This window comes from Sapajus apella, unplaced genomic scaffold (genome assembly GCF_009761245.1).
Source record: "Sapajus apella isolate SASKATOON/1434 unplaced genomic scaffold, GSC_monkey_1.0 scaffold12, whole genome shotgun sequence".
NCBI classification, from domain to species: Eukaryota; Metazoa; Chordata; class Mammalia; order Primates; family Cebidae; genus Sapajus; species Sapajus apella.
In genome coordinates, this window is record NW_022436952.1 from 15309690 (window position 1) to 15336751 (window position 27062).

The 27062-nt window shown below is 50.1% G+C and overlaps 1 protein-coding gene across 10 annotated transcripts in view; it reads left to right on the forward strand.

Annotated features, from left to right (window-relative positions):
• The window catches only part of MSI2 (musashi RNA binding protein 2), a 435580-nt gene that overhangs the window by 362654 nt on the left and 45864 nt on the right, over positions 1 to 27062 (forward strand). For 9 of the 10 annotated variants that reach the window (XR_004269439.1, XR_004269440.1, XM_032279293.1 and 6 more), the window contains exons 9-10: positions 2827 to 2941; positions 14378 to 14452. Coding sequence is in view for 8 of the 10 variants with exons in the window: in XM_032279293.1 (XP_032135184.1) it covers positions 2827 to 2941; positions 14378 to 14452 (190 nt within the window). In the remaining 2 variants the exon portion in view is untranslated. Of the gene's footprint in view, positions 1 to 2826; positions 2942 to 14377; positions 14453 to 18952; positions 20054 to 27062 lie in introns of those variants that run through there. The other variant, XM_032279296.1, reaches the window with a different exon arrangement.

The following is a 27062-nucleotide window of genomic DNA, read 5'->3' on the forward strand; positions in this document are numbered from 1 at the left end:
CACTCCAACCTGGGCAACAAAAGCAAAACTCTGTCTCAAAAAAAAAGAAAAGGAAAGAAAAGAAAACCTGCTCCCTGTTTCTTAGCAGAAAGGTGGGAAAATAAATAGAAAAATGCACGATGAAAATTAAACAACAAAGCCATTCTAAGATACTTTAATATGTCTTTTCAGCATTTTTCCCTATGTGATATACACGCCTGCTTATTTTTCAAAAAGTCAGTGTCCTTTGCTTTTTTCCTTCTTGCAGTTAGAGTGACCAGTCGTCCTGCTTTGCCTGGACCAGGTGTTTCCCAGTACCAGTGCGTAATTATTATCAACACACTTTTTCATAGCTGCGTAGCATTCAATCAGTGTGGATAAACCAAACTCGGCCAATTCCCTATTCTTCAATATTTCAGGCGTTTCCTTTTATAGAAAAATTCTAATTCCTTTAGGGCCAGTTCCTAGAGGTAAGATTACTAGGTGTATGTATAAATTTATGGCTTTTGATATAGTGTCAGGTTGCCCTCCAGAAAAATACATGCCAATTTCCACCCCTCTGCACCATACCCTTAGAAACTCCTACATCAAACAATGCTTTCATCACTGTCAATCTGTGGGCAAAAAATACGCTTCATCTTGGGGAATGTGTTCCTCATTAGCCGTCTATGAATTGTCTACTCATGTCTTTTACCCATGTCTGTTTTGGGATGCTCGTCTCTTTTAATCTCTAGAACTCTTTGTATTAAGCATATTAGCCATGAATGTTGAAACATTTTATCCATTTTTAAGGCATTTGGGGTTATTCTTGAAAGAGCAAGAGTAATACCTGTTATCTGGTGTCTTTGAAGAAATGGAATTTATATCCTAGGCCATTAAAGCATCTGCCTAACCTTGAGCACTAAAATATTTTTGGATTGAAGTGTTTGGGATGAGAGTATCTCCAAAATGGATAACCCATAGAGGTCCCTTTTTCTTTTTCTTTTATTTATTTTTTGAGACAGAGTCTCGCTCTGTCACCCAGGCTGGAGTGCAGTGGCATGATCTCAGCTCACTACAACCTCCGCCTCCCATGTTCAAGCCATTCTCCTGCCTCAGTTTCCCAAGTAGCTGAGATTACAGGAGCATGCCACCATGCCTGGCTAATTTTTTTGTATTTTTAGTAGAGATAGAGTTTTGCCATGATGACCAGGCTGCCCTCGAACTCCTGGACTCAGGCAATCTGCCTGCCTCAGCCTCCCAAAGTGCTGGGATTACAGGCATGAGCTGAGCCACTGCATCCAGCCTAGAGGTCCCTTTTTAAACAATGTTATCTTGCACACGATTTAACTTTTTTCTTGATATCTCAGGCATGCTGTGAACAACTGTAATTTTCTGTGTTACAGTGATACCTCAGCAGCTGTTGAACTATGTAGAGTTTTTACTCCTATACCATATGGCCCAGACTGCTCTTTAAATAAGATACCTGATTCTTGCCCTTTCTCCATCACTATCAGGCTGTCAGGCCGTTTCTTTTGACTGTTAAAAGCATCCGTGCCTTCCCCTCCAACATCCCATCTTCCTGAGCAGTGGGATTGATTACTAACAATGCTTGTTAAATTTCTCCGTAAACAAAAAGCAAGTAAGCGCTAATAAGCACAGACCTAAGGTGCTTTGGTAAAACAGTGAAGGAGCTTCCATGGACCACAGTTTTACTTATTCCCTGAGGTTTGTATTTTGCATAGTTCAGGTTATTAATAAGTGACCTCTGAGTATACAAGCAGATTAGCCTGAAGAAATTTTAGAGTCAGAAGGGAAACAGAAAGGGGAGATTAGCAAGCACTTGAAAATGTAGCTGCAAAATGAGAAACTAGTAATCCAGATGAACAGAATCAGTATTTAATCTTATTACTTCCCTTAGGAGTGTGGTGGTGGTATAGGTTTTGCGGAAATGTGGCATTGCTGACCTAGAAATTCTAAAGATCTGGTTTGTAGACCTGCACCTGTTGGGAAGGGCATTCATTCAGCATGTTACACAGAATTTTTTTTTCTTTTAGACAGGATCTCTCTGTGTCACCTAGGCTGGAGTGCAGTGGTGTGATCATGGCTCACTGCAGCCTTGACCTCCCAGGCTCAGGTGATCCCCCTGCCTCAGCCTTCCAGGTAGCTGGGACTGTAGGTGTACGCCACCGCACCGCCCAGTTTTTTGTAGTTTTTTAGTAAAGACAGGTTTCACCGTGTTCCCCAGGCTGGCCTTGAACTCCTGGGCTCAAGCTGATTCACCTGCCTCCACCTTCCAAAGTGCTGAGATTACAGACATGATCCCCCTGCCCGGGCAACGCAAGACTTCTGATTCTCTGTTCTCTCATCTATGAACTGCATCGAAGGCTAAGTGGCCCATCTCTTTAATAAGAGTTAGAATCAGACGCCCTGGCATGAAGAGTCACTGGTCTGAAAGAACGTCAGGGGCATTTGTAAACGTGTAAAAGGCTGAAAAATCCTGAGGGATTATTATTATTGCTGTTATTATTCACAGACATACCCAATAGCCATTGTCTGCCTCCTTATCTGTCATGCTTTCTGCACGAGAGTCAGCCCGAGCTTCACTGTGTGTGTATCTTCGGCTTACGTCCTTGCCTCCCCTCCGGAACCCAGTTTCATCCTTGTAGTTTTTTCCGAAGCAGGATTTGCACAAGTGGCGTGTTTTCTTAAGTATTTATTTTGCGAGCCATTTACTCGGCACGGCTATTTTTACAGTGGGTAAGGAGCAAGGCTAAAAATAACTTAGCTCCTAACCAGATCAGTTCTGCATTTGACATTTACGTGGAATTCATTTGCATCTCATTTGTTCGACTTTCTGTTTAACAGGTAGAATGTAAGAAAGCTCAGCCGAAAGAAGTCATGTTCCCACCTGGGACAAGAGGCCGGGCCCGGGGACTGCCTTATACCATGGACGCGTTCATGCTTGGCATGGGGATGCTAGGTGAGTCTGGACAGGACCACAGGTCACCGTGGACTGGGAGGGCTATGGAGGTCTCTACTCTCGGTTGGCTCACCTACCAGTGGGACAAACTGCTTCACCTGTCTAAGCCTCAGTTTCCCCTCCAAGACAGTTGTGATGATTATGTGTGTGTGCACACATGTGTGTATTTATAATCTTGCCCCATGCCTGGCTTATAGGATATGTTATACTATTATCTCTCTTTCCTCAAAAGAGGGAAAAGTCCCCATCTTTCTGCCTCAGCCCTCTTGTCTGAGTGGGAGTTCTTAAGATGTAAGGACTCCTGGCTGGCTTAACTTGTGTGGGCTGAGGCTACATTTTGTAAAACTTGGGAGAGGAGGGAAGTGGTAAGGTGGTAAGGGTGGGCGATAATCCTGTCTATTTAAATGATTAACATTTTTCTCTTGGGATATCAAAATTTGCATTTAAATGGATGTTTTAAATAGCCTGTTTTACTCTTTATTTGCAAAAAAAAAAAAAAATTGATGAAAGACAAAGTGTGTTTGTTCTGACTAAAAATGATTTCTCCTGGCTTTTAGAGAAATTGAGTTGCATATTATGCCCCTTTCCTTAAAGGTATCTCTGTCCGTCCTGCGTAGATAATTGAAAATCTTACCGCTTAAATGGCATGAAAGATGGAGAAAGCAGTGGAGATGCGTAATGGTGTAGGTCGCAACAATAATTAGAAATTTAAAGGCGAGAGAACGGTATTTTAGTGCAAGTTATTGTGTGTCAGGAAAATACTAATTAAATTGGATAAATGGTAGTTAATGGTAAAATTCCATTCAGGCACATGAGCTGTCTAGTGTTAATGGGTTTTCATTTGGTTTGGCTAAGAGTCCCACTTCTATATTGTTTGATAAGCCCTTTCTGTATTTTCAGATTTGCTGCTGTTTAAATCACTTCTGGCTTAATTTTAAATTTATAAAACTTTTTTGTGGTCTGACAAAGAATTGTATCTACTTGTCTGAGGAAATAACAAGGGCAGGTAAAGCTATTTTGAGGAACTTTATGAAATAGAAAAAGATGCCAGGAGAATATTAAAAATGGCCATGATGTTAATTCCCAAATGGATTTTTTAGGCTTAACAGAGTTTAAAGTAAAATCCTATTGTAATTTTTAAAAAATTGGCCAGATGTTTCTAAAACTTACCCATGGAAGAAGAAACAAGTGAGAATAAATGAAAAAATGTCTTTAAAAAGATAAATGAGAAAAGACCAACTGTCAGAATGTAACACAAAGCTACAGTAACTAAAACAGTATGGTATATGGGAACGTAGAAAAAGGTAAAGCCTAAACTAAATATATCTATATTTAAGAGTGTGATTTTACAAATCAGTGATAATTATTTCCTGGTTGACTGCAAGATAATTACTTAGGTCTTCCTTTAACAAATAATTTTTACTTGGTCTTTATGCTTTGTATCAAAAGAAACTTCAAGTAGGTAGTTATAAGTGGTGAAATCAAACCTGAAAGATGAAGAGTTGAGCTGGTTGCAGTGGTGCCCCAATTTAGCCTATAATCCCAGTGACTCAGGAGACGGAAGCAGGATTGCTTGAGGCCAGGAGTTTATGAGCCAGCCTAGGCCACATAGTGAGATCCCATCTCTACAAAAAATAATAAATATTAGGGTGGGTATGGTGGCTCACACCTGTAATCCCAGCACTTTGGGAGGCCGAGGCAGGTGGATCACCTGAGGTCAGGAGTTCAAGACCAGCCTGGGCAACATGGTGGAAACCCCGTCTCTACTAAAAATACAAAAATGAGCTGGGTTCTGCAGCGCATTCCCGTAATCCCAGCCACTTGGGAGGCTGAGGCAGGAGAATTGCCTGAACCCGGGAGGCAGAGGTTGCAGTGAACCACGATCACGGCACTGCACTGCAGCCTGGGCGACAGAGTGAGACTCCATCTCAAAAAAAATAATATAATAATAATAAGCATTAGTGGGGTGTGGTGGCACACACCTGTGGCCCCAGCTCCTCAGGAGGCTGATGCAGGAGGAAAGCTTGAGCCCAGGAACTCTGGGCTATGCAGGTTGGGTATCCCCACTAAATTCAGCATCAGTGTGGTGACCTCCTGGGAGTGGCGGAACATCAGGTTGCCTAAGGAAGTGTAAACAGGACCAGGATGGAAATGAAGCGCCATAAACTCCATGCTGATGATAGTGGAATCATGCCTGTGAGGACCCACTGCACTACAGCTGGGCCAGCATAGTGAGACCTGTTTCTGAAAAAATATAAGAAAGAGTTGGGGACCAGGCACAGTGGCTCATGTCTGTAATCCTAGCACTTTGGGAGGCCGAGGCAGGAGGATTGCCCTTGCCCAGGAGTCTGAGTTTTCATTTGGTTTGTCTAAGAGTTCCACTTCTATATTGTTTGATAATCTCTTTCTATGTTTTCATGTTTGCTGCTGTTTAAGTCACTTCAGAGCAACATGGTGAGACCCTGTCGCTTTAAAAAAAAAAAAAAAGCAAAATAAAAATTAAATAAGAAAGAGTTGAGCCTATTATCACCACCTACTGGGCTTTAGAGTCTTGAATTTGAAATGAGCACAAAGGCCCTATGGTATAAAATGGAAGACCTTTAGGATCCAGATCTTCAGGAAATTTCCCACCTTTCTGAGTCTAACTTGGTACCCTTTGCATGCTAGGAAGAGGGAACTGGTCTTCATCTGGGAGAAGCAGAGGTGTGGAGCGGAGATCCTGTCGGTTGACAGAGAGCAAAGTGTGCTCAGCCTCCCAGACTCCAACAGAGGCTCAGGCCCACATCTCCATAATCACACAAGCTTGGGTCCCTGAACAGAAGGGTGCCTAATGTTTTATCATGAGAACCCAGGTGGGGAGCCGGGCAGGAGGCATGGGTCAAGAGCACCTGCTGCGTGCCCAGCCCGGGACTAGCCTTGGGACAGCGTGCTTCTCAAGGAGATGTGGTTCCTGCCCTCAGCAAGCTTGTGGGTTATAGAGAGCCCCACACATAACAGCGAACTGCACAGATGCCTAGTGATCATCATGGAGTCTGGGGGTGGCTGGAGAGCACATTGTGGGGTGTGGAAGCCAGTCTGAGGAATTAGGGAAGTGGCATTTCAGCAGAGATGAGAAGGATGAGTAAGCCAGGGGCCTTCCATTTGGAAGAAACGGGCTTGGAACTCGAGGACCCTACTGTGGGACCTTGAGAGCCAACCGGCCTGGCCACATGTGTGTGGGAAGATGGGGAGAGTCAGGCTGAGAGGCTCCAGGGTTGGCTTTGCCTGCAGCTGGCGGGCAGACCCAAGTGGCCCCTTCCTGAGGGCACCTCCTGAGGTGGTAGGAGACAGGACAGGTCCCTGTGCTTGTCTGGACACCATCTGAAAGGCGCCTGCTCACTGGGGGATGGAGCTGTGGTGCCTGCCAGGAGCTTATTCATCTGCCCAGCTCTTCTGCCATCTACTCACACCTGAAGTTAGGACTTCCCCAAGCCACAGTCAAGGAGCTGTGAGGGAAAGATATTGCTGCAGTTAAGAGCCTATCGTTCTTGAGTTATAACCTCCCCAGCCCCACCCTGCTGCTGAAGGCCTTTGCCTTTTGCCTGCTGTAGCTGTGGCTGTGCCTAAGCCTAGGCCCTATCATCCCCCGGTCACAGAGGCACTAGTCCCCTTCTACCCAAGTAGAGAACCCTTTGGATGGAATGGATGGGGTCAGTCCTAGCCAGAGCAGGCCTCCACCAAGGGAGGCTGTGTGGTCCAGAGGCAAGAGCTTGGGACTTTGGAATCAGCAGACCTGGACTCTTCATCCTATCAGCTGTGTGACGTGGGGCAAATGGGTTAGCCTCTCTGTTCTTTATCCCACCCATGGGGTACTAATCTTACTTCATGGGGTTGTTGGAGGATAAATGAAACTGTATCTTCCCTGGCAAATGTGGTATTTAGTCTAATCTGAGATGCCATGGCTAGTAAGATGGATGTTTATGTATTCTCCAGAAAGAAAAAATATGCTGTTAAACTGCATAATGCTTTCATATCACATTGGCTGCAAGATAGATCCCCCTTTCAGAGAAGTTAAAATGTGGAGAAGATGTGTGTCTTCAAATCAACAAGGTCTCGTGGTATGTTCGCAAGCTGGGAGTTGTTATTAACAAGGCACGAGAAAGCCCTACCACTTGGAGTTACCACCGTGACTGAGCACCTAGCTAGACCCACAGATGCCGCCTGTGCTGTGGCAGCTACAGCCTCTTCCTCCTTGTGGACTCCCAGCCCAAGGAGTTTGGATTATTCTTGAATAGCCACCTTCTGACAAAGATCTGTGTGCTGGATTCCAGGCCTCATCAACCCTAGGCCCTCCTGAATTTCCCAGTGACTGTGGTGAGGCCATCCATATGCACTGAGCAGTGTGTCCTAAGAGGTCCCAAAATGTGTCCCCCAGCCAAGAATCAGCTCAGCCAGAGGTCCAGGCAGAAGGGATGAATCAGATACAGTGTCACATGAATGAGCTCCCAGTCTCATACCCTGGGAGCCCGGTTGCCTCCCCAGCCAGCACAGAGCCTCCTTGTGAACCTTCTGTAATGCACCCACCGGGAACTCCCTGGACTGCCCTCCATTCTGCCCCATTGGCGCAGCTTGTTACCCTGGGTCTGTGGACTCTCTAAGCGAGGAGACTGCCATTTGCTGTGCTGTGATGGAAGCCCTTGACTCTGTCATCAAAGACTGTTTCTCTTTCTTCTTGCTTCTTCCCTCTAAAGCGGTAGTGTGGCGTCAGGCAGAGCTGAATCTTTTGATAGGATGGCCTGACGTGACCCCATCACTCACACGGGTCGCCAACGCCACTGAGCTCTATGCCTGCGTATTAGTCCTGGAAGCACTGCCATCCTCACCAACAGCAATTTGGCTGATGAACTTGACTCATGCAGAAAAACATTTTCTTCAAGTTAACTAATCAATGGAATTAAATGAGCTTTCAGTGATTTAAACTTTTATTATTGAAAGAGTGGAAAAATAAATAGCACTTCTAGGGATTTTTTTAGTAGCAAGACTATAAACCATTAAAACATTAAAATTCCTTCATTCAACACATATGTATTCAGTGACTACCTACTAAGTGCCAGGCACTGTTCTAGGTGCTGAAAATGCAGCAGAAAACAAAATCTCTGATTTCAGGGAGCTGACATTGTAGTGAGGAGTCTGAGACAACCAGCACTCTGGTCTATAGGTGACTTGGACACTGTGGAAATCATCTTTAAATATCCTTTACGATTTCCTCCATACTCTGGGTGGTCTCTTCAGAGGGAGGCTGATAAGCATATAGTTGCACAGTTATTCTGTCTTGATCTCTGTTGATACGGCTGCAGACATCCTTTGGGAAAACCTACACCTGTTTTGGTTTTAGGTTTTATAGCATTTGACAGAATCACAGAATAATCAACTGGATGGGAACTCCTTAAAAGGAATGCAGAAGAGAAGAGTAGGGGTTATCCTTAGTCCAGGTCTCCCACCTTTGAGCCGGACAAAACAGAGTCACCTAAGACCCTTAGAAAAGGTCTTTTGCAGGCCAGCGCAGTGGCTCATGCCTATAATCCCAGCACTTTGGGAGGCTGAGGTGGGCAGATCACCTGAGGTCAGGAGTTCAAGACCAACCTGGCCAACATAGTGAAATCCGATCTCTACTAAAAACACAAAAATTAGCCGGGCATGGTGGCACACACCTGTCGTCCGAGCTACTCAGGAGGCTGAGGCAGGAGAATGTCTTGAACCTAGGAGGCTGAGGTTGCAGTGAGCCAAGATCCTGCCACTACACTCCAGCCTGGGTGACAGAGCAAGACTCCGTCTCAAAAACAAACAAAAAAACAGAAAAGGTCTTTTGCAGCCCCTCAGACTGTGGCACTGCCTCACAGCACCAAGAGATGCTCACAGTTATCCAACTCAATGTGATAGAATCTCTTTCATTTTTCTTAATGAAGGTGAACTTAATAAAAGCAAATACGTGGCCGGGCTCGGTGGCTCATGCCTGTAATCCCAGCACTTTGGGAGGCCAAGGCAGGCAGATCACCTGAGGTCAGGAGTTCGAGACCAGCCTGAACAACATGGAGAAATCCCGTCTCTACTAAAAATACAAAGTTAGCCGGGCGTGGTGGTGCATGCCTGTAATCCCAGCTACTTGGGAGGCTGAGGCAGGAGAATCGCTTGAACCCAGGAGGCAGAGGTTGTGGTGTGCCAAGATCGCACCATGGCATTCTAGCCTGGGCAACAAGAGCGAAACTTTGACTCAACAAAAACAAAAAAAGCAAACACATGATGATTGTTGATGTATTTGATTTCTCTGAGCCTTCTCTGCCCTCAACCACATAATTCCACTGCCTTTAACTCTCTTGGTCTCATTGGGCACATGCTGTTTATTTAACATGCTGATAGGTGTGTTAGAGAAATAACTCATTGCTGAGCCCTTAAAGAAAAGCTTCCCCCTGGCAGGCCTAGAAACGGAGAGACGTTGATGATCAGCTAAAGCATGTTAGCCAAAAGCATTCTGAGGCAGAGTTGTACCGAGAAGCCGCTGTGAAATCCTGAATCAGTGTTCCCTGACATTAAGCCCCTCTGAAATGCAGGCAAAAAATAAATAAAGGATCATTGAGAACAGAGACTAGGAAGCTATAATCTGCTGACGTTCACTAACAGATCAAAAGATTGGAGATTGGCTGGAACTTAAAACTACACATCTAGACTCAGTGTCAACTGGGATCTGGCTTTCCCAAAAATACCTGTTGAGGTTATTCTCCAGGAAGTGTTCCTTTGTTTAGCCACTTCCTAGGGGACAGAGGAAACCCAGAATTCAGCTCTTAATTGTCCCTCTTAGAGCAGAGCGGTCTAATAGAACTTCCTGTGAGGGAGGGAAGGTCCTGACTACACTGGCCGCTATGGTAGCCGCTAGCCACCTGTGCCCGGTATCTGCTGAGCGCTTGAGTTGTGGCTTTTGAGACTGAGGAACTGAAGCTTTCATTTTACATACTTTTAATTACATATAATTTGAATTGGACAGCACAGGTCTGGAGAAACCCCTGCAACTCAGTGTGATCGTGGGGCAAAGCATCTTTGTAGACTTTGGCCTTCACATCCTTGCCTAGGAAGGACTCTTGGCACTTGGTGTTTAGTCTGTTTGCAGACCTCACAGAGCCGATGCGGTGCCCCAGGCAGTGCCCTAAACATCACGCAGCAATGTGTCACGCTCTGGCAGTTCCCTGGATAAACAGCCCTGTCTCTTGTCTCTCACGTCTGGGGCCTGGTGGGAGCCGTTTTCCATGACTCCAAGTAGCTGAACAACAGAGCCCAGGAGAGGATGAGTCATGGACCCATCTAGAAGGGAAACATCTCTAGGGTTGTAGCAGAGATCTAGAACCAGAACCACAGTTTTGAGAACTTTGTCAGCATCCTCGAAATAGGGCCTCGAAATGAGCTCACTGGCAAATCCAAATTCTATTGTTGATTTCTGTATCTTGCTTCTACAATGGAAAGCCGATCCGTAAGAGAGGTGGCCACTCCAGCAGAAGCCTTGGTTTTTTTTTTTTTTTGACTTTAGTGACAAGAGATAATTACTGTGGGATTGATCAGGCGTCCAGAGTATTGGAGCAAATAAATTGTGCAGTGGCCAGTGTGGGACGGGCCCAGCTGCTAATGGAAGTGGTGGCTGGGTCATCCCGCCGTAATGTGGCTTGATGGAGCGTCTGCACGGGTCTGCTGTAATGTGCTATTGATATGCAGCCAGCCAATTTCCCCCATGTGGCTGGGGCTGTGAGCCATTTGAGCAGAGCTGGGCTGCACAGCAGTAAATGAAGAGGAAAATTGAAGTAATGTTGTATTATAAATTTATGATTTCATCTGCCTGACCTAGAGGATGTTCGGTGATGGGGGGTGGAGATAAGATTTCCCAGCTCTGGCAGATGCTGAATTCTCATCTTTGTGGTTTGGGAGACCGTAGTACTGATGTGTCCAGGGAGAGTGGGGTGAGACCCAAAGCTGGGGTGAACTTGACCATGCTCTTCATCTTTCTTGTTGAAGCCTCGTCGGGGTGCCGGGAAGAGAGCAGATATAATTGCATTGTATTGGTTGCCTCAGTGCAGGGAGGGACTGGCTGTTCTACCACTTCCCACCCTCCCTGAGGGAAGGTGACACATGGGCTTATGCTTTTGCTGTCAGATTAACACTAAAATATTCAAGACCCCGAGCTCTGAGGTTAGAAGCAAAGGAGCCATTTTCATCAGGAAAGCCCCCAGGCAGCCATGACTTGGCTGTTTGCATATAATCTGTTTATCAATATTGTTGAAATAAGGGTATAAGAAATCTAGTACAAAATCCGATTTGATAGCAGGTGATTAATTGGGAGGAGAATTGATCTCCCCAGCCATGAAATAAATACAAAGGAAGGAGCCAGTATACATGCGTCCACTTAAGGTATCTGCACCCTGGCCTTTGCCATTCTTCCTCCCTTCTTTCCCCATCGGGTGCCTGAGCTCAGCATCCCACTGGCTCGGGCACTCAGCTCGCAGGCAGTGCACAGCTGCTGGGTCCTTCTGCCTCGCTTGGGCAGACTTCTGCCCATGAGAGTCACCAAGCGCTGGGAAGTAAGCGCACGAGAAGGACCAGGTGGCAAGATCCTGTGGAGGTAGGGTCAGTTCCATGGGCCAGTGAGTGAGCGGTGACCGCACATTTGGGAAGGCTCTGGCGGAAGCAAGGGAGTGGAGCCATAGCTGGTCTCATTTGAGAATTTGGGCACATCACTATTGCAAGGGACCTGCAAGGCTTTCTACAGGTGACAAGACTTGGGCTCCAGGAGAAAAAGGAAGACTCCTGTCTTTTTTTTTTTTTTTTTTTTTTTTTGAGATGGAGTCTTGCTCTGTCACCAGGCTGGAGTGCGGTGGCGCGATCTCAGCTTACTGCAACCTCTGTCTCCTGGGTTCAAGTGATTCCCCTGCCTCAGCCTTCCAAGTAGCTGGGACTACAGGCGCGTGCCACCACACCCGGCTGATTTTTTGTATTTTAGTAGAGTTGGGGTTTCACCATGGTCAGGATGGTCTCGATCTTCTGACCTCGTGATCCACCCACCTTGGCCTCCCAAAGTGCTGGGATTACAGGTGTGAGCCACGGTGCCCAGCCAGGAAGACTCCTATCTTAAGTCAGGTTGCTGTCACAGAATACCATAGACGAGTGGCTTATGAACAGCAAGCATTTATTTCTTACAGTTTTGGAGGCTGGGAAGTAAAGATCAAGGTGCTGGCTGATTCCATGTGTGGTAAGGGAAGGGCCCACTTCCTCACAGCTGGCGCCTTCTAACTGTGTCCCCACGTGTTGGAAGGGGAGAAGGTCTCTTCGTTAAGGGCATGTTCATGAGGGCTCCACCTCATGACCTCATCACACCCCAAAGGCCCCACCTTCTAAGGTCATCACCTTGTGTGTTAGGATTTCAACATAGGAATTTAGGGGAACACAAACATCGAATCATAACAAGCCCCCAGGGCATGGTCCTGGGCCAGAGGCAGGACTGGAACCCAGGTCTTCTGATTGCAGACCTGTGAGTTTCTGCTCTAGGTCTGATGGCAGATCCGCAGATACCAGACAGAGGCCACAGCACCAACATCTACCAGGAAGTGAGGGACGGTGGGGCCCAGCTCCAAGACACCAAAGCTCTGAGTAGGCAGCAGGATGACAAGCAAGCTCTGATTCCTGATGCCGAGTGCAGGCAAGGGGAATTTAGTAAGTGACCCTCCTCCGTTGGCCCTCACTTTGCAAGGTCAGAAAGTGGTCAGTGTGATGTGTGAGAAGCCTCTGAGCCGGTGGGTGATGAGACCACAGAGCTGTGAGCAGGGATATTTTTAAAGGGGTTGTGTAGAAGGGCAGAGACATATGTGCAAAGTGTCACTGTCACCGTCCTTGCTGGAGAGCCTGGAGGCTGTCATAAGTCCACCCATCAAAGTAATTGCCAGTGTTTTGATAACAGGCCACAGAAGCAACCCTGGCTGCTGTAAGCAGCAAAGGAGATTATCAGAAGGAGCTTGGGCAGTGCTGGAGAATCGACAGGATGGCTGGAGAACAGGACTCAGAAAACAGACAGGAACTGGGGGAGCTGGGCGGTCAGAGCCCTAGCCCTAGCCAAGGGGACAACCCAGGAATGGCCTGGCCAAGGGGCCACTGTTGCCAACACTGGATGCTGGGTTCTGCTGCTGACACCAGAATGAATTCTGAACTAGTCACTCCTCCTCTGCCTTTCCTGCACCAGAGGCAGATCCCAAGGAGGGCTGCCACCCAGCCCGCAACCCCAGAAAGAGGAGGAGGGAGGCCTTATCAGCTTCTGTGATGGCGGGGAGCCCCTCTGCAAGACTCACACACAGGGAGAGGCTCAGGGGCTGGGCAGCCAAAAAAATGACCCCAGACATTGACCTCTAAGGTCAAAGCAAAAGTCATACTCATGGTGGTGGTTGGGTGGCCGTGGTGGCATCTTAAGAGCTTGAATGTGCTGAGGTTACAAATATACTGAGTGGAAGGAGGCGGAGTGAGCCTGGCCCATGTGGCCTTCATTGTAGCCAGAATCAGGCAGGGACGTGAAGAACGAAGTGGGCTGAGCAGCCACAATGACTCCCTGAGAGCTGAATGACAGCCCACGTCACTGGGGGTTAGTGACAGATCTGAGATGGTCACACCAGCACCTGGACTTGCCAGCTGAGTTTCCTGTGTGCCCAGTGGCCAACCCAGTGGTAGTTTCCACAAGCATCTTCCAGTGAACTGCTCACCTGCTAGGTTATCTGCTGAGACGGGGGTCTGAAAACAATACATCTGCCGTGAAATGCCCATCCAGTCCCGCCACACGGGGCTCCTGACGCCAGCCACACTTTGTGGTATGCACACCCAGCCCCTAACCATTCTCCAGAGATCCTGGCATCTCCCATGCAATGTGGGCCATAGCTCACCAGGCCCAGCATTTTCCAGAGACCCAGCATGAGCCCTGAGTTTGGCCACTAAACTGTGACTCCTGAGATCCCATGATCTGTCTGGTACTGGCCCTGTTGTCCACTGCCTCAGGAGGAGGCATCACAAGGACTTTAATCTCCTACTGTCAATAGCATTAAGGTAAAGTACATGCAGGGTAAGCTCTCCAAATGTCAGAGCCCGGCGCGAGCCCTGTGTTTGGTGCCGATGCGTGGCATTTACTCTGAAGGTTCAGGAAAGTACACGGGCTTTGCAGGGTCTGGCCGCCCAAATGCGGGTTAATTAGCAACAGCTGACAGCGGCACCCCTGGCCACAGGAGAGAGGTGACCCAGGCCCTGATAAAAGTCCTCATGGGAGACAAATTATTTTGTGAAGGAAAATAACTCAGGCTCCTCCTCAGTGCCACCTTCCATGAGATTTTACCCCAGACCTGAGGCGGCCGTGCTAACAGGACTCTGATCTTTCTCTTTGTGTTCAAGGGTACCCCAACTTCGTGGCGACCTATGGCCGCGGCTACCCCGGATTTGCTCCTAGCTATGGCTATCAGTTCCCAGGTAAGTGGCTCGCTCTGCCAGGGCTTTGGAAGCGTAAGAGGTGGGCTGCATTTGGCGGGAGGTGAGAGAACCCCTAAAGAGAATGCATTTCATACGTGCATTCATTTGAAAATGACTTATCTGTGATGAATTTCAAATCCACTGAAGTTCAAGGCCAGGATTCAGCTCAGAGTTTCTGATTAACGCAAGTATAATATTTCACTGGTGCTGGGTGTCTCAGAGTGGCAGCTTTTAAAAGAAAAGCAGGTGAACTGAGGCAGGAGCCCCCTCTGCTCACCTCCTTTTTCTGAAGCCTCTTCCGGCTTTTTTCTCACTGGGGACCGAACCCTAGGCACAGGGCTTTCTTTCACCCTCTACCCCCCTTGCCTGCCTCCCTGCTCCCCGTGTCCACCTGCACGATGTCTGATGTCTCCTCGCCCTTCCTTCCTTTCCTCCATTCCTCCTCCAGCCTGGTCCCGACCGCTGTGGCTTCGGTGTCCTTCTGGGGTGTGTTGATATTGTGCTGCTGGGGGTTGGGGCTGCCGTCCATCCTGGGCGGGCTGTTTAGATTCTCCTTTCCCTCTGCATGGATATCACGACTCAAGGCAGAGCCCACGGTGATGCCCACCACACGCTGGGGCTGCTCCAGCTCCAGATAGCTGCCAGGCCTGGGATCCCACCTGGGAGAAACAGTAACGGGACGCACGGTCTTGTAGGGATGGGGGAGGGACAATGAAGGAAGCAATGTTTCACAGGGCATGCTTTTCTCCAGCCTTTCTCAAACCTAGAATACAGAGAAAAATAGATTGGGGTGTTTGGGGGTGTCCATGTGCAAAGGACAGGCGGGGTTCCAGAGGAGGTGTTAGGGACAGTCTTGTCCTCTGTGGGTTCTCCGCTGAGAGAGAGGCAGTTGGCTCATGGGGAGCTGGGCTGCAGGCAGAGTTTCACCCCTGTTTGGTTGTTATGCCTGGACCTGGAGGCCTGGGAGTGTCAGGTCTGTGATGAATTAAGAAGCAAAGGAAGCGAAGATGTGTCGCTGGAGGATGGCACTCTGATGCCAACAGGCGGGCAGAGTGAGGGCTTGGCCTGGTCTTTGCCTCAGACCAAGCATCTGGGCAGGAAAGGTTGGGGGGAGGTCAGGAGGCATTTGGGTGCACTTAGAGCCACGTCCTATGGCAGACAGATCCCTCAACCAGCGGTGGAAGCCCCAAGCTCTTGTCCTGGCTCTGACAGCAACCAGCCAAGTGGCCACGGGCAGGTCACTCAACTTCTCGGGCCTTACTTCTCTCTTCTGGAAAAGGGGGTCTGGGAGGGATGGTCTTTGGGGTCTGTACCCTTCTCCGATTGTGTGGGTCAGAGGGTGCGGGGAAGACGGGCCCAGTAGCAGAAGTTCTAGATGGAGGAGTTTGAGTGCAGGGTCTCCCCGACCAGTGTCCCCCAGGGCTGGGGCAGTTCCCCATCTGGGAGAGGGCTCAGCCTTGGCCTGCACTAAGGGAGCCATCCCCAACTATGCCCCCAGCAGCAGGCTGCTTCAGGATGCCCACAGGCTCCTGGACCCAAAGGAAGGAAGGGCACATGCACCAGAAGGACCGCCGCCGGAGAGGCCAGCGCACCAGCCACTGTCATTAGACTTTCCTGTTTCCAGGTTGGAGACTCCCCCACCCCCAGGCACAGGCACAGAGAGGTAGAAACTCCTTCTGAAGGGGTCACACTATGCAAGGGGCAGGACCTGCATTTGGACCAGGCAGTCTGGGCCTTAACTGCCACCCTCCCCCATTTTCCTAGTGTCCATTTGTCTGGTACAATAATACTAGTCACTTGTAGCTACTAAAACTTATATTTAAATTAAAGTTGGCTGGGCATGGTGGCTCATGCCTATAATCCCAGCACTTTGGGAGGCTGAGGCAGGAGGATCACTTGAGGTCAGGAGTTTGAGACATGCCTGGCCAACATGGTGAAACCCATCTCCACTAAAAATACAAAAATGAGCCAGGCGTGGTGGCGGGTGTCTGTCATCCCAGCTACTCAGGAGGCTGAGGCAAGAGAATCACTTGAACGCAGGAGGCAGAGGTTGCAGTGAGCCGAGATCGCACCACTGTACTCCAGCCTGGTTGACAGAGTGAGACTCCATCCCCCCACAGAAAAACAACAAGTAAAAAGAAAATTTCAGTTCCTTTAGAAACACTGGCCACATTGCAATGATTCAGTAGCCATGTGTGGCAAGTGGCTGTTGCCAGCGCAGAATGTAGCATGTTTCCACCACCGCAGAAAGTTCTTATGGGCTGGTGGTGTTAGAACACATAAAGGAAGAGGAGTGCTGTTGGGGGGGCGTGCATGGTCCACACACTTACACACATGTGCACCACTCCTCCCCAGAGAGACCGTGGGGTCAGCGCCCCTGTGCTTCATTCTCTCCCTGTCCTACTCAGCCCAGAAGCTGGTGGCAGGTTCTAGGGGAGCTTTTCCTCTCACTTCCTCCCCTGGCTTCCTCTCCAGGGGTTGATAGGCACGAAGGTCCGTGTCTCTCGTCCGTGTGAGTGCAGCACTGATGTGTGCACTCCGCCCGCACAACATGCCTCCCTCCAGAATCGGGCTGCCCCCTAGTGCGATGCTGGTCCCAGGAGGATAGAGTTCAGGGATCTTAGCATGGAATAATTGGAGGAGGGCATCAGTGTGGACCCCATGCTAAGGCCCCTGTCTCATCAGATGGCCTGCCCAGGGCCCCATGAGCTGGCTCAGGAAACATCTGCTAGAGCTCTGCCTCCGTCGCCTGCACCCCTGAGCCTGCTGCAGCAGACAGACATGCAGCACTGACCAAAATGAGGCTGGGCAAAGGGAGATAGGGTCCCCTGGGTGCCCAGCCCTTCACCAAAGCCAAGGCTTTAGGAACCGGGGTGGGCGGGGGGAGGTTGGGCTGGAGGAAGGAGGATAGAGTGGGGTTGGAGTGTTTACACCCAGGGCCCATCTGTTCGTCCTGGCCACAGCCCCTGCAGCTTAATACAATCAGCTCAGTGTGAATGGGACAGAAATGGGGCATTGCAGTATACAGACGGCAGCTTCCTGACCTTGGGAGTTAGCTGCTCTGTTCTCTCTCAGCCACCAAACTTCCATTTCCCCATCCTTCCCACCTTTCCACTCACCATGGGAACCTCTTGATTCTCCTAACTGATGGCTAGCAAGGGGCCACCAGTGGCCACAAGAGTAAGGCTGCCTGCTCTCAGGGATGGCAAGAGTAGAGTAGCCATGAAAGGGGAAGGGTGGCCCCATGACTGGGGCTCGCCGCCCGCCCCACTCATCTGAGGAGCCAGGCTGGGGTCGGGGTCTATTCCCCTTCTGACCCCCTCTCAAACGGGCTGCTCCTTGTGGGGTGCTGGGTCTGTGCTTTTCCCAGATGCCTCCCCAGGCAGCCACGTGCTTCCAGACATAGAGCCTAGGTAGGTCCGTGTATCGTTTCCAGTCAAGAAAGCAGGGAGTAGCCCAGCCTTCCTAGAACCAAACTTGATGCGTGCTGGAGTTGCGGCCTCAGGGCCAGGGCCTCTGGGTCAGGGAAGCTTTGGGATGCTCTGACTTCCATCTGTCACCTCATGCCAATAAGGAAGGTTTCTCGAAGGATCTGGCCGAGGCGGCTGGGGTACAGAAGGGGGACCCAGAGATGGGGCAGCCCAGCCCTCTGCCCTCTCCTTGTCTCCATCTGGTAGATTCTGGGGACCCCTGCCATGCCCCAGGCATCCTGTGACTTCGTGACATCTCACAGCAGTCATGTCACCTCCCAACTGTCCTGATGTTTTCTCTTTATGGTCTTTCTTTCCAGTGTCCTCACTGTGTGCCCACTTTACCCACTTCCCACCTCCGCCCCCCCCTTATGCTGTGTGTGGATCCCAAACCTCTCCCACCCCTTTCTGAGTCCCCCTAGCAGGGCCATGCGAGACAGCTCGCTGGGAGAAATAAAAGCACGCCCAGGTCCCAGAGAGCTCCGAAACTCTTCATCCTGGCTGTTCTCACTCATGAACCGGGTAGCCTTGGTTCCCTTTCAGGAAGATGCAGTCTGATCCCTTTGAGAAAGGGTCCCCCTTTCCATCTGGGTTCACCCCTTCTTACGAACATCCATGTCACCTGGTTGGGGGCACAGATATCACTCTTAGTGGAGCCTCATTCTCTTCATGTGACGTGGGGCTGTGGGTACCTTCCTGGGCCACACAGCTGGTAGCAAGTGGCACCTGGCTATGCCTGCCTTCAGAATTCTGTGACAATAAATGTCGTGTTCCTAGAGAGGGCATAGTTTTTAGAGTGGGGAGTAGTCCTTTTCTAGAAATGCTGGGTGGTGACCAGCCACTCTGGGGAAGCTCCTTCTTCCCACGTCCAGGCGTCCACCCCAGTTGGGAACTCGGATCAGGATCCGGTCTTGAATTATTATGGTTGTGATCAGGGATCTCCCCTGCTTCCTCTCTTTTTCCCCCCTCCGGACTTCAACTTCTCATTTCAGTTTAATCTGTTAATTTCTGTTCTTATTTCACTTTGCAGACTATTTGCCGATTTCACAAGACATAATTTTTATCAACTAGCTCTTAAGAGAGGCATAGCAAAGTGGGGTTTGCTACCATTTCTAGAGGGAGAGGACACAGTCCTGGCCTGGGCTGCTCCAACTCCTGTCAGTACCCACTGAAAGTCTGTCCTAGCTGCCTGTTTGAATGAATGTTCTTTTTCTGATTTTTAATTCTTAGAAAAGACTCGTGTCCTCATTGCTTCACTCGATTTTTTTTTTTTAACTTATTCTCCAGTCCCCTCCCACTTTGCTTCTTGTATGCATTATGACTGACTTCACTTCCCCAGAATGTAACGGGGCCAGAGGGAAACTTCTCACAAACTTCGTAAAGCCTCCTCAGGGGCGTCTAGGAAGAAGACATCAAAATTTTTTAAAGCTTGTTGGGGATATTTCATGGGGTGAGCTTTGACGTGCTGGTGGCCCAGAGGGGTTGCAGATACGGGACTTGGAGCACCTGTGTCTTACGATGGACAGCAATAAAGGTGAACACACAGAGAGACAGACTATTCTCTAAGAAGGTGAAAAACGTAAGCTGGAAGAGGAGCTATATAAACACTATCTGACTATCTTTGTCTTTTGGGGCCACTGGCTGTTGCCATAATCCTAAGCCCATCTGTCTTCGAGAAGGGACAGTGGAGTCACCCAGATGCCCCCACATGGCAGGCACTGTGGGCACCAATCCATAGTGGGTTCCGCCTTCCCCAGCTCACCTCCCTGCCCGCGCTGGCCTGGCTTTGCCCGCTGGCACCATTGGGGTAGGAGGGGGCCCATCCTGAGCAGGCCTCACTCATCTGAGGGCTGGCACTCCCACCCATCACCCTTAGAAGGATCTTTTCCCATGGCCTGACTGCCTCTGCTTCCCTGTCTGAAATACACCCACTCTCTTGGATTAATGATGTATACTGCTCAGTTGGACCCTCAAGAGTCGCCGCTTTGTCTGTGCTGGTAGTTTGTGAGAAGTGGCCTGCGTGCTTCCATCTGATGCATTTGCTGTGAGTGAATCCATACATTTGAATGTCATTGTCCTTGAGACCCAACATGTGCAGTTTGGCTCATCCCATTAAAGATGCTTGATGTAATAATTGGTTAGTTTCCTGTTATTTTCCTGCAGGCTTTTCGATGAGTATTATTTTTTTTCAAAGAACAAAATCTGCAAGGCTTCCCCCCGCCCCCACCCCCCATGTTTTGTTTTGCTGTGAATTGCTTTGCTTTGGTGAACTTGTCCTAGTATGCTTGCCTCACAAACGTTTTAGCCATTGTGAATTTTCTTCATCTCTGTATTCATCTGTGCTTCTCCCTGATGACGTTTTATTTTTCCCCCTGTAAGCAACCAAGGTAGAAAAATAAATTGTTTACCACGGACATGCTGTGTGCTGCTGTCTCTTAGCCTGACAGTGTCCTGTTCTCGCTCCGGGGGAGGTGAATGCACTGAATAACCAGCGCCAATGATAGCCTAGTGCAGTTTCTAAAAGCATGCGCCCCCACCCCCGCCCCGGCTGCCACCTGTTCCCAGCCCTCCCTGCTTCCTGGCATCCCCTGTACTTGCTTGAGGTGGTCTGTCCTTGAGCAGAGTGGCGCAGCATCTGCATGCACCAGCTGCACGGTATCGCCCCGATGCTCCCTCCCCCACCCTGGCTCCCCTCTCATGTGAAAATGCCACACACATCTGGAGCCCCTCACATCTGTGTGCCAGGTGAGTGCACACGCATGTGCTCGCACCCGTGCACACGGGCCTGTGTGTGGCTGTGCACGTGGCTTGCTTTCCTGACTTCCCAGAGCACTGAGGTGGAGGAGGTTCTGGTGTCCAGTGGGAATGTTCTTGGATATGAAGCCAGAGGACCTCGTTTCCAGGTCCCACTTGGCCACTTAGTAGCCATGTGCCCTTGACCAAGTCATGCACCCTCCAAGCCCTGGAGAAAATGAAAGTGCCTAGTTAGTTGAGTTGTTAGAATTAAAGGATAACATGTGCATGAATGTGCCTTGTAAATTGGTAAATACTATAAAATTGGAAGTTTTAGAAATAGTGGGCATTGATGTTCTTATGAAGTCAGCTCTCCAGAGTGGTTTTTGCATCTTTATCGCCCATGATGGATCCGTTATCAGTGAAAGGAATGATACAGGATTCCTACGTGAAGCCAGAGAGTTGCTAGGACTTCCTGCCCACCGTCACGCCCCTATCCTTTCTTTCCCTCCTTCCCCATTTTGCTGATTATCAGGTACTAAAATATGTACCAGACATCTGGATGTGAATAAGACTGACTCCTTCAGATACTCATGGGCTAGCCAAGGGAGAGAAAAGCAGCAATAAGACCAGTTGAACATCATGAGACAGGCACTTCGCTAGAGAGAGGGATGCTCTGATCCGGCGCAGTGGCTCACGCCTGCAATCCCAACACTTTGGGGAGGACAAGGCGGATAGATTGTCTGAGGTCAGGAGTTCAAGACCAGCCTGGCTAACATGGTGAAACCCCATCTCTACTAAAAATACAAAAAATAGCTATGCATGGTGGTGCATGCCTGTAGTACCAGGTACTCAGGAGGCTGAGGCAGGAGAATCGCTTGAACCCGGGAGGCGGTGGTTGCAGTGAGCTGAGATTGTACCACTGCACTCCAGCCTGGCCAGCAGAGCAAGACTATGTCTCAAAGAAAGAAAAGAGAGAGGGAAACTCTGTATGCTGTGACAGGGAAGGGTGGGCTGCTTGCCCAGAGTGCCCTCTAGAGAAGGTGACACCAGAACTGGGTCTCAAAAAGCCAAATAGAATTAGCCAGGTAAAGAATGAAAGGAAGTATATCCCAGACAGAGAAATGACATGCTTAGACATTGAATCAGGTAGTTTTGAGCAAGAAGAGAAACATAAATGTAATAAAACATAAAATAATAATGCACTAAACAAAATAAGAATTCATTTATCTCGCATGTAAAAGAAGTCTGGCTGTGGCTCCATAATATTTATTGTCTGGATTTCTTCTCTAATCTCATTCTATTCTCTTCAGCATGAGACTCCACCTCAGAGTCTAAGAAGGCTGCTTAAACTCCAGCCATCACATATTCATCCCAGAAGAATACACCTCTTCCCTTTAATAATGCTTCTTAGAAGTCATGCAGGACACTGTGATCCCATTGGTCAGAACTCGGTCACATGACCAGTTTCAGTTGGCTGGAAACCTCAGCAGTGTCTTTTTTTCAGGTAGCCATGTGCTCAGCTAGAAATACGCGATTTTGGCACTAACAAAGAGTGGAACAGCTACTAGTGGACGCTTAGCAATTTCTGCTGCACACCTGACAGAGGAAGCACTGCAGGTCCCAGGGATTGTGCATAGTTCAGTGCCCGGGGAGCTTGCAGAAGCAGTGTGGGTGGGAGGAGAACTACAGGGCTGGAGCCATGGTGGGTGTTGTGAGTGATGTGGTCGAACTTCCATAGTTGAGTCAGAGGAGTTTGATGAGGTGAGGGGCCGTGAGGGTGAGCCTGGAGGACTGTCCCTTCTCTCTACACCCCACCTCCTCTCCTCTCCACCTCCCCCTCGCTTGGCTCCATCCCACTCTCCCTGCCTGGGGCTGGCTGGTGGTTCTTCGGACCTTGCAGTTCTACTGGGGACAGCGGAGTTAACATGGCCCTAACCGCCAAAAGGTCTCTGAACCAACATTTTGGGAACCAATAGTAGCCCCAGCTACAGAGCACTCGTGGTGGCCAGGAGCCGAGCTGACATCTCATGGCTCGGTGCTTAAGCCTCCCTCCCAGGATACCGCATGCAAACTGCAGGGGCAGCGCGGGTCCCCAGGCAGGGAGAACCTTCCCCAGCCCGCTGACCTTGGACTCTAGTTCTAGAAGGGCCAGTGTGTGCTCCCACCTCTTCAGCAATGGAAAACAGGTTTGCTCTTGGGTGCTGATGCTGACTGATGAGTACTGGCTTCAAAATGATGTTGAGACCAGCTCCTAGCTCAGCAGAAAGGACGGCTGTGATTAGCATTGTGGCCAGTTGCTGCCCCAGGACTCCCGGCCTGTCTGCCATGTAGCTTACCTTCTCTATTCCTGTCCACTGATGGTTCCTCAGTGCCAGGTGATTTGCAGTCACTCTAAAAGAGTGGGGAATTAGGAGAGTTGGTGTCCGAGGAGAGGGATATCCCAGCTCAGGCATATCCTGTTCCTCTGGGGGCAGTGCTGTAGCCCATTGTCGGTAGGTCTGCTTGCAAGATAAGCTTTAGTCAAGTCTCCTGGTCTTTGAGCCAAGGCAGAGGCTTAGTGGTCTGTCTTAGCCTGAGGACTAGAGCTTGGATGTGGAAACAGTGAAGAGAGCCCAGGTTCTCAGGAGATGGAGGAGTTGGTGTACACAGGGTGACTGAGAGAAGCCTTGGCCATAGGCAAGGGGCTGCGTCGTGAACCTGCTTCACCCACCTGCCAGATCTGTGATCATTTACATTCTGCAAAACATTCAAAAACACTGCAGCCGCCATGCTCAAGGCCTACGATCCTGCCTGGGAGTGGTAACCTAGGCCACTGGGGGAGGCAACTTCAGCGCCCTTCCATCCACCCCGTCCTCCAGCCCACCCAAGTGGCAGAGACCTCTGTGGTCAGTCCCCACTCAGGAGGGGCGAGACCTGGGCGTGTGCTCAGGGAGCTGCTTCCTGCCTCGGCATCTCCTGTGTCCTGCTCTCTCTGGCCTAGTTTAGGGAGAGCACAGAGCCCCCTCCCCAGAGTCTGCAGCCTTATCCTGGGCTGCCTCGATCCCCCTCATTTGCATGTAAGTGGAAACTCCCTCTTTCCTCCTGCTTCAGTTTTTAAGGGGCTCTTTCTTCATCTCCTGCCCCCGCCCCAGAAATGTCCTCGCTGGGACCCCTGACAGATCCTCAGGCTCTGCCTGGTGCAGTGCTTCTGGTTGGCTTCCGAAATGGAGCCCAACCCGTGAGCCATGGCTGATTTCTTGCTAGTAGGGAAACAGATCTTGAAATACCAAGACAGACCAGTCAGCTTCCCAGGTAGGCTGCCGTAAGTATGGACTCGCCCGTCCAGCGGCCCCAGCTAGATGCTGTAGCACTGTAAACAGAAATGCTCCCTGCCAAGGAAAGCCCTCCCAACACAGCAGCCCCCACACATCTGTCTCATCACCAGCCCTCTAATCTGAACATCCCTTCAGCCCTGGAGCCTCATCTCTAAGGATTACCCCTTCCCAGATTAGATCCACAGCCAGATTTCAAATCACAAGCCAGCTCTCTCGTGGCCGGCCCACTCCTGTGCCACCTGGCCCTGTGTATACTTGGGGCTTATCCTCTCATTTGAATATTAAAGGCAAGCTTAGTCAGGAAAGCATGTCTGCTGTTTTAAAAGAAGACAGAGAAGTAGAATTCAGTGGCACACCCCAAACCCAGACCAGCACGGCGTGAGGCTCGTCAGGGGCTGTGGACTTGTTGCCACATTCCTCCCTCGGCGTGGAAAATCAGGAGTTGACTCTATTCCCAGATGAAAGCAGAGCACGGAGCCTAATAGGCACTTAATAAATGTTCGCAGAAATGAATTGGAGCAATCTGAACTGACGGGAATTGCGGGTTTCGCTTTCGATCAGCTTTCTGTGCCTCTTGAAGCTCCTCTGCATAAATAAAGGGAAATGTGACTAAGTGAGCGCTCAGCACCCCATGGCAAAGCCCAGAGCCCTGTGTCCTCAGGCGGGAAGTCAGGAGACTGAGTTCTTGCCCTTAGCTCACTAGGAAAATAAGGCCATCTCTGGGCCTCAGTTTCCCCATCTGTCAAATGGGGCTATTGATCCTTCCTCACATCGTCACAGGTTGATGGAGGGTTGGTGGGACCAGGAATGATCTAGTGCTTCAGAAAGGGTTAGTGTCATGACCAAGGAAGGCAGCCCAGCCCAGGGAGCAGAGGGCCCTGCCAGCTATGGCAGGATGGCAGCAGCTGCAGTGAGGGAGGCTGCAGGTGACCCCACACCTCGTCCTCTGTGGACTGAGTTCCCACACCCACCAGATCTCATTTTCCTCCACCCCCACCTGCTTAGGTCCCTGTGCCACCAGCCTTACAAAGTCCCCATTAAGTCTGCTAGCAGGAACTTAATCACCTTTCTTCAAGCCCTTCAGTTTTCATTTCCATCAGCAGAAACAAGCGAAAGGCTGCAACTTAAAAAACAACGCAACAGAAAACCGTCAATTACTCAGCGTGTGGAATTCTAGTAAAGGGCAATGCCAAGCCTGAGGTCTGGGCAGCTCATGCCTCCTGACAGCCGGGGACAAAGCAGAAGGCAAAGGTGTGCCCCCCGCCCCCTCGTCTCCAGACTGAAAGGAATCCTTCACAGAGACTTTTGTGCAGAGCCCAGGTCAGCTTGGGTCCCCTGCCCCTGAGAGACCCTGGCCAACCGGGTCACTGCCCCTGCTCTCTGTCTCTTCAGCTGGGGCAAAAGCACACTGTCTGCAGAGTGCTGGAGACAGTCATCAGCACCTGACCCGAGCCAGGCTCTGTCTCAACAGAATATTTAAAAAATTAGCCAGGCATGGGGGCACACACCTGTAGTCTCAGCTACGGGGGAGGCTGAGGTGGGAGGATCATTTGAGCCCAGGAGTTCGGGGTTATAGTAAGCTATGATTGTGCCACTGCATTCCAGCCTGGGTGACAGAATGAGACCCTGACTCAAAAAAAGAAAACATAAAAATTATATTTCAGTTCTGGGGCCTGGGAAGTCTAAGATGAAGGTACTGGCAGACTAGGCATCTGGCGAGGGCCACTTCCTGGTTCGTAGACTGCCATTTTCTTGCTCTGTCCTCACGTGGTCAAAGGGGTGGCCAGCTTTCTGGGGTCTCTTTCATAAGGGTGCTAATCCCAATCAGGAGGACTCTGCCCTCATGGCCTAATCACTCCTGAAGGCCCCACCTCCTCATATCACCTGGAGGGTGAGGATGTCAACATAGAAATTTTGGCAGGGACATAAACATTCGGACCGTAGTGGGCAACATCTGAGCCGAGTTTTGAAGCCACATAGAAGTCTGCCAGGCAGATGATGAGGAGAGGGTATTCCACCTCGAGGGCCAGCAGGAGGCCCAGACACAGTAGGTATCTTCCCTCCCTCATATTCCTGCCTCCATGGATTCCCCGTCTGGGCAGAGGCTGCCCTGGTCCTTGGGCTGAGACATCTGGACAACAGGTTTGGGCACTGGGAAGCCAGTGCCACTCTTCCCAGACCCAGGGAATCCTGGACACAAGCTCTGTGAGCCAGGGATGCTGACCCCACCTTTGCCATAGGAGGCTGTTCCCCTGCTGGCACCTTTGTGCAAACAGCTGTGCAGCCCCAGAGGGCTCTGCATGCTGGCTGGCCAGGGCTGGCTGCCTTTGAGGTGGGAGAGGCAGAGGTGAGTGTAGCATCCTCTTCCTCCCCCGGAGGCCCTGCTGCCCCACGCTGAGTCTGAGCAGGTGCTTGGCTGGCCCCAGGGCATGCCTGGTTTTGCCTGGAAAGGTCTGAGGCCAGCCCTACAGTTCCCTTAGTGGTACCTGCTTAGGGCTTCTTCAGGCTTTCTCTTGACCTCTAGTACCAGCTTTGAAGGTGCTGGGATTCAGGTAAGGCCAGGAGCACCTCTCCACATCCCCCTGTCTATCATGCCTCCTCCACCCATCCATCTCGCCATCCTTCCTTTGGGTGTTTAGCATGTAGTCACCAAACACTATGTCACAGGCCCTGCCCTTGATGCGGGGGACACAGTGGTGAATGACAGGTGGGCCTCTACCTGTTGTTGGGGACAGAGCAGCCAACAGGATTCCACTCTGGTGGAAGGACCCAGGAAGGGTCCTCTGGTCCAGCCCCTCCTAGAAAAGGTGGGGGAGCTGGACAAGACCCTGTTTCGAGGGCAGCACATCAAGGCAGGAGGACAGTGGGAACCATCAGTCCAGCTGACCAGCACAAGCACTGGGGTGCCAGGCTCCACATTCATGCCCATGGTGATCACCTCACAAGTGACACTGGCCACCCCAGCTGGTCCTACTGGCCCCCTGCAAGCCCTTGCCTCCTGCTGTCAGATTAACCCACCAGAGTTAAGCTTACATTTCAGATAAGACATACCCCATCACTCACAAGCGAATTATCAGTGTTATCTATTAA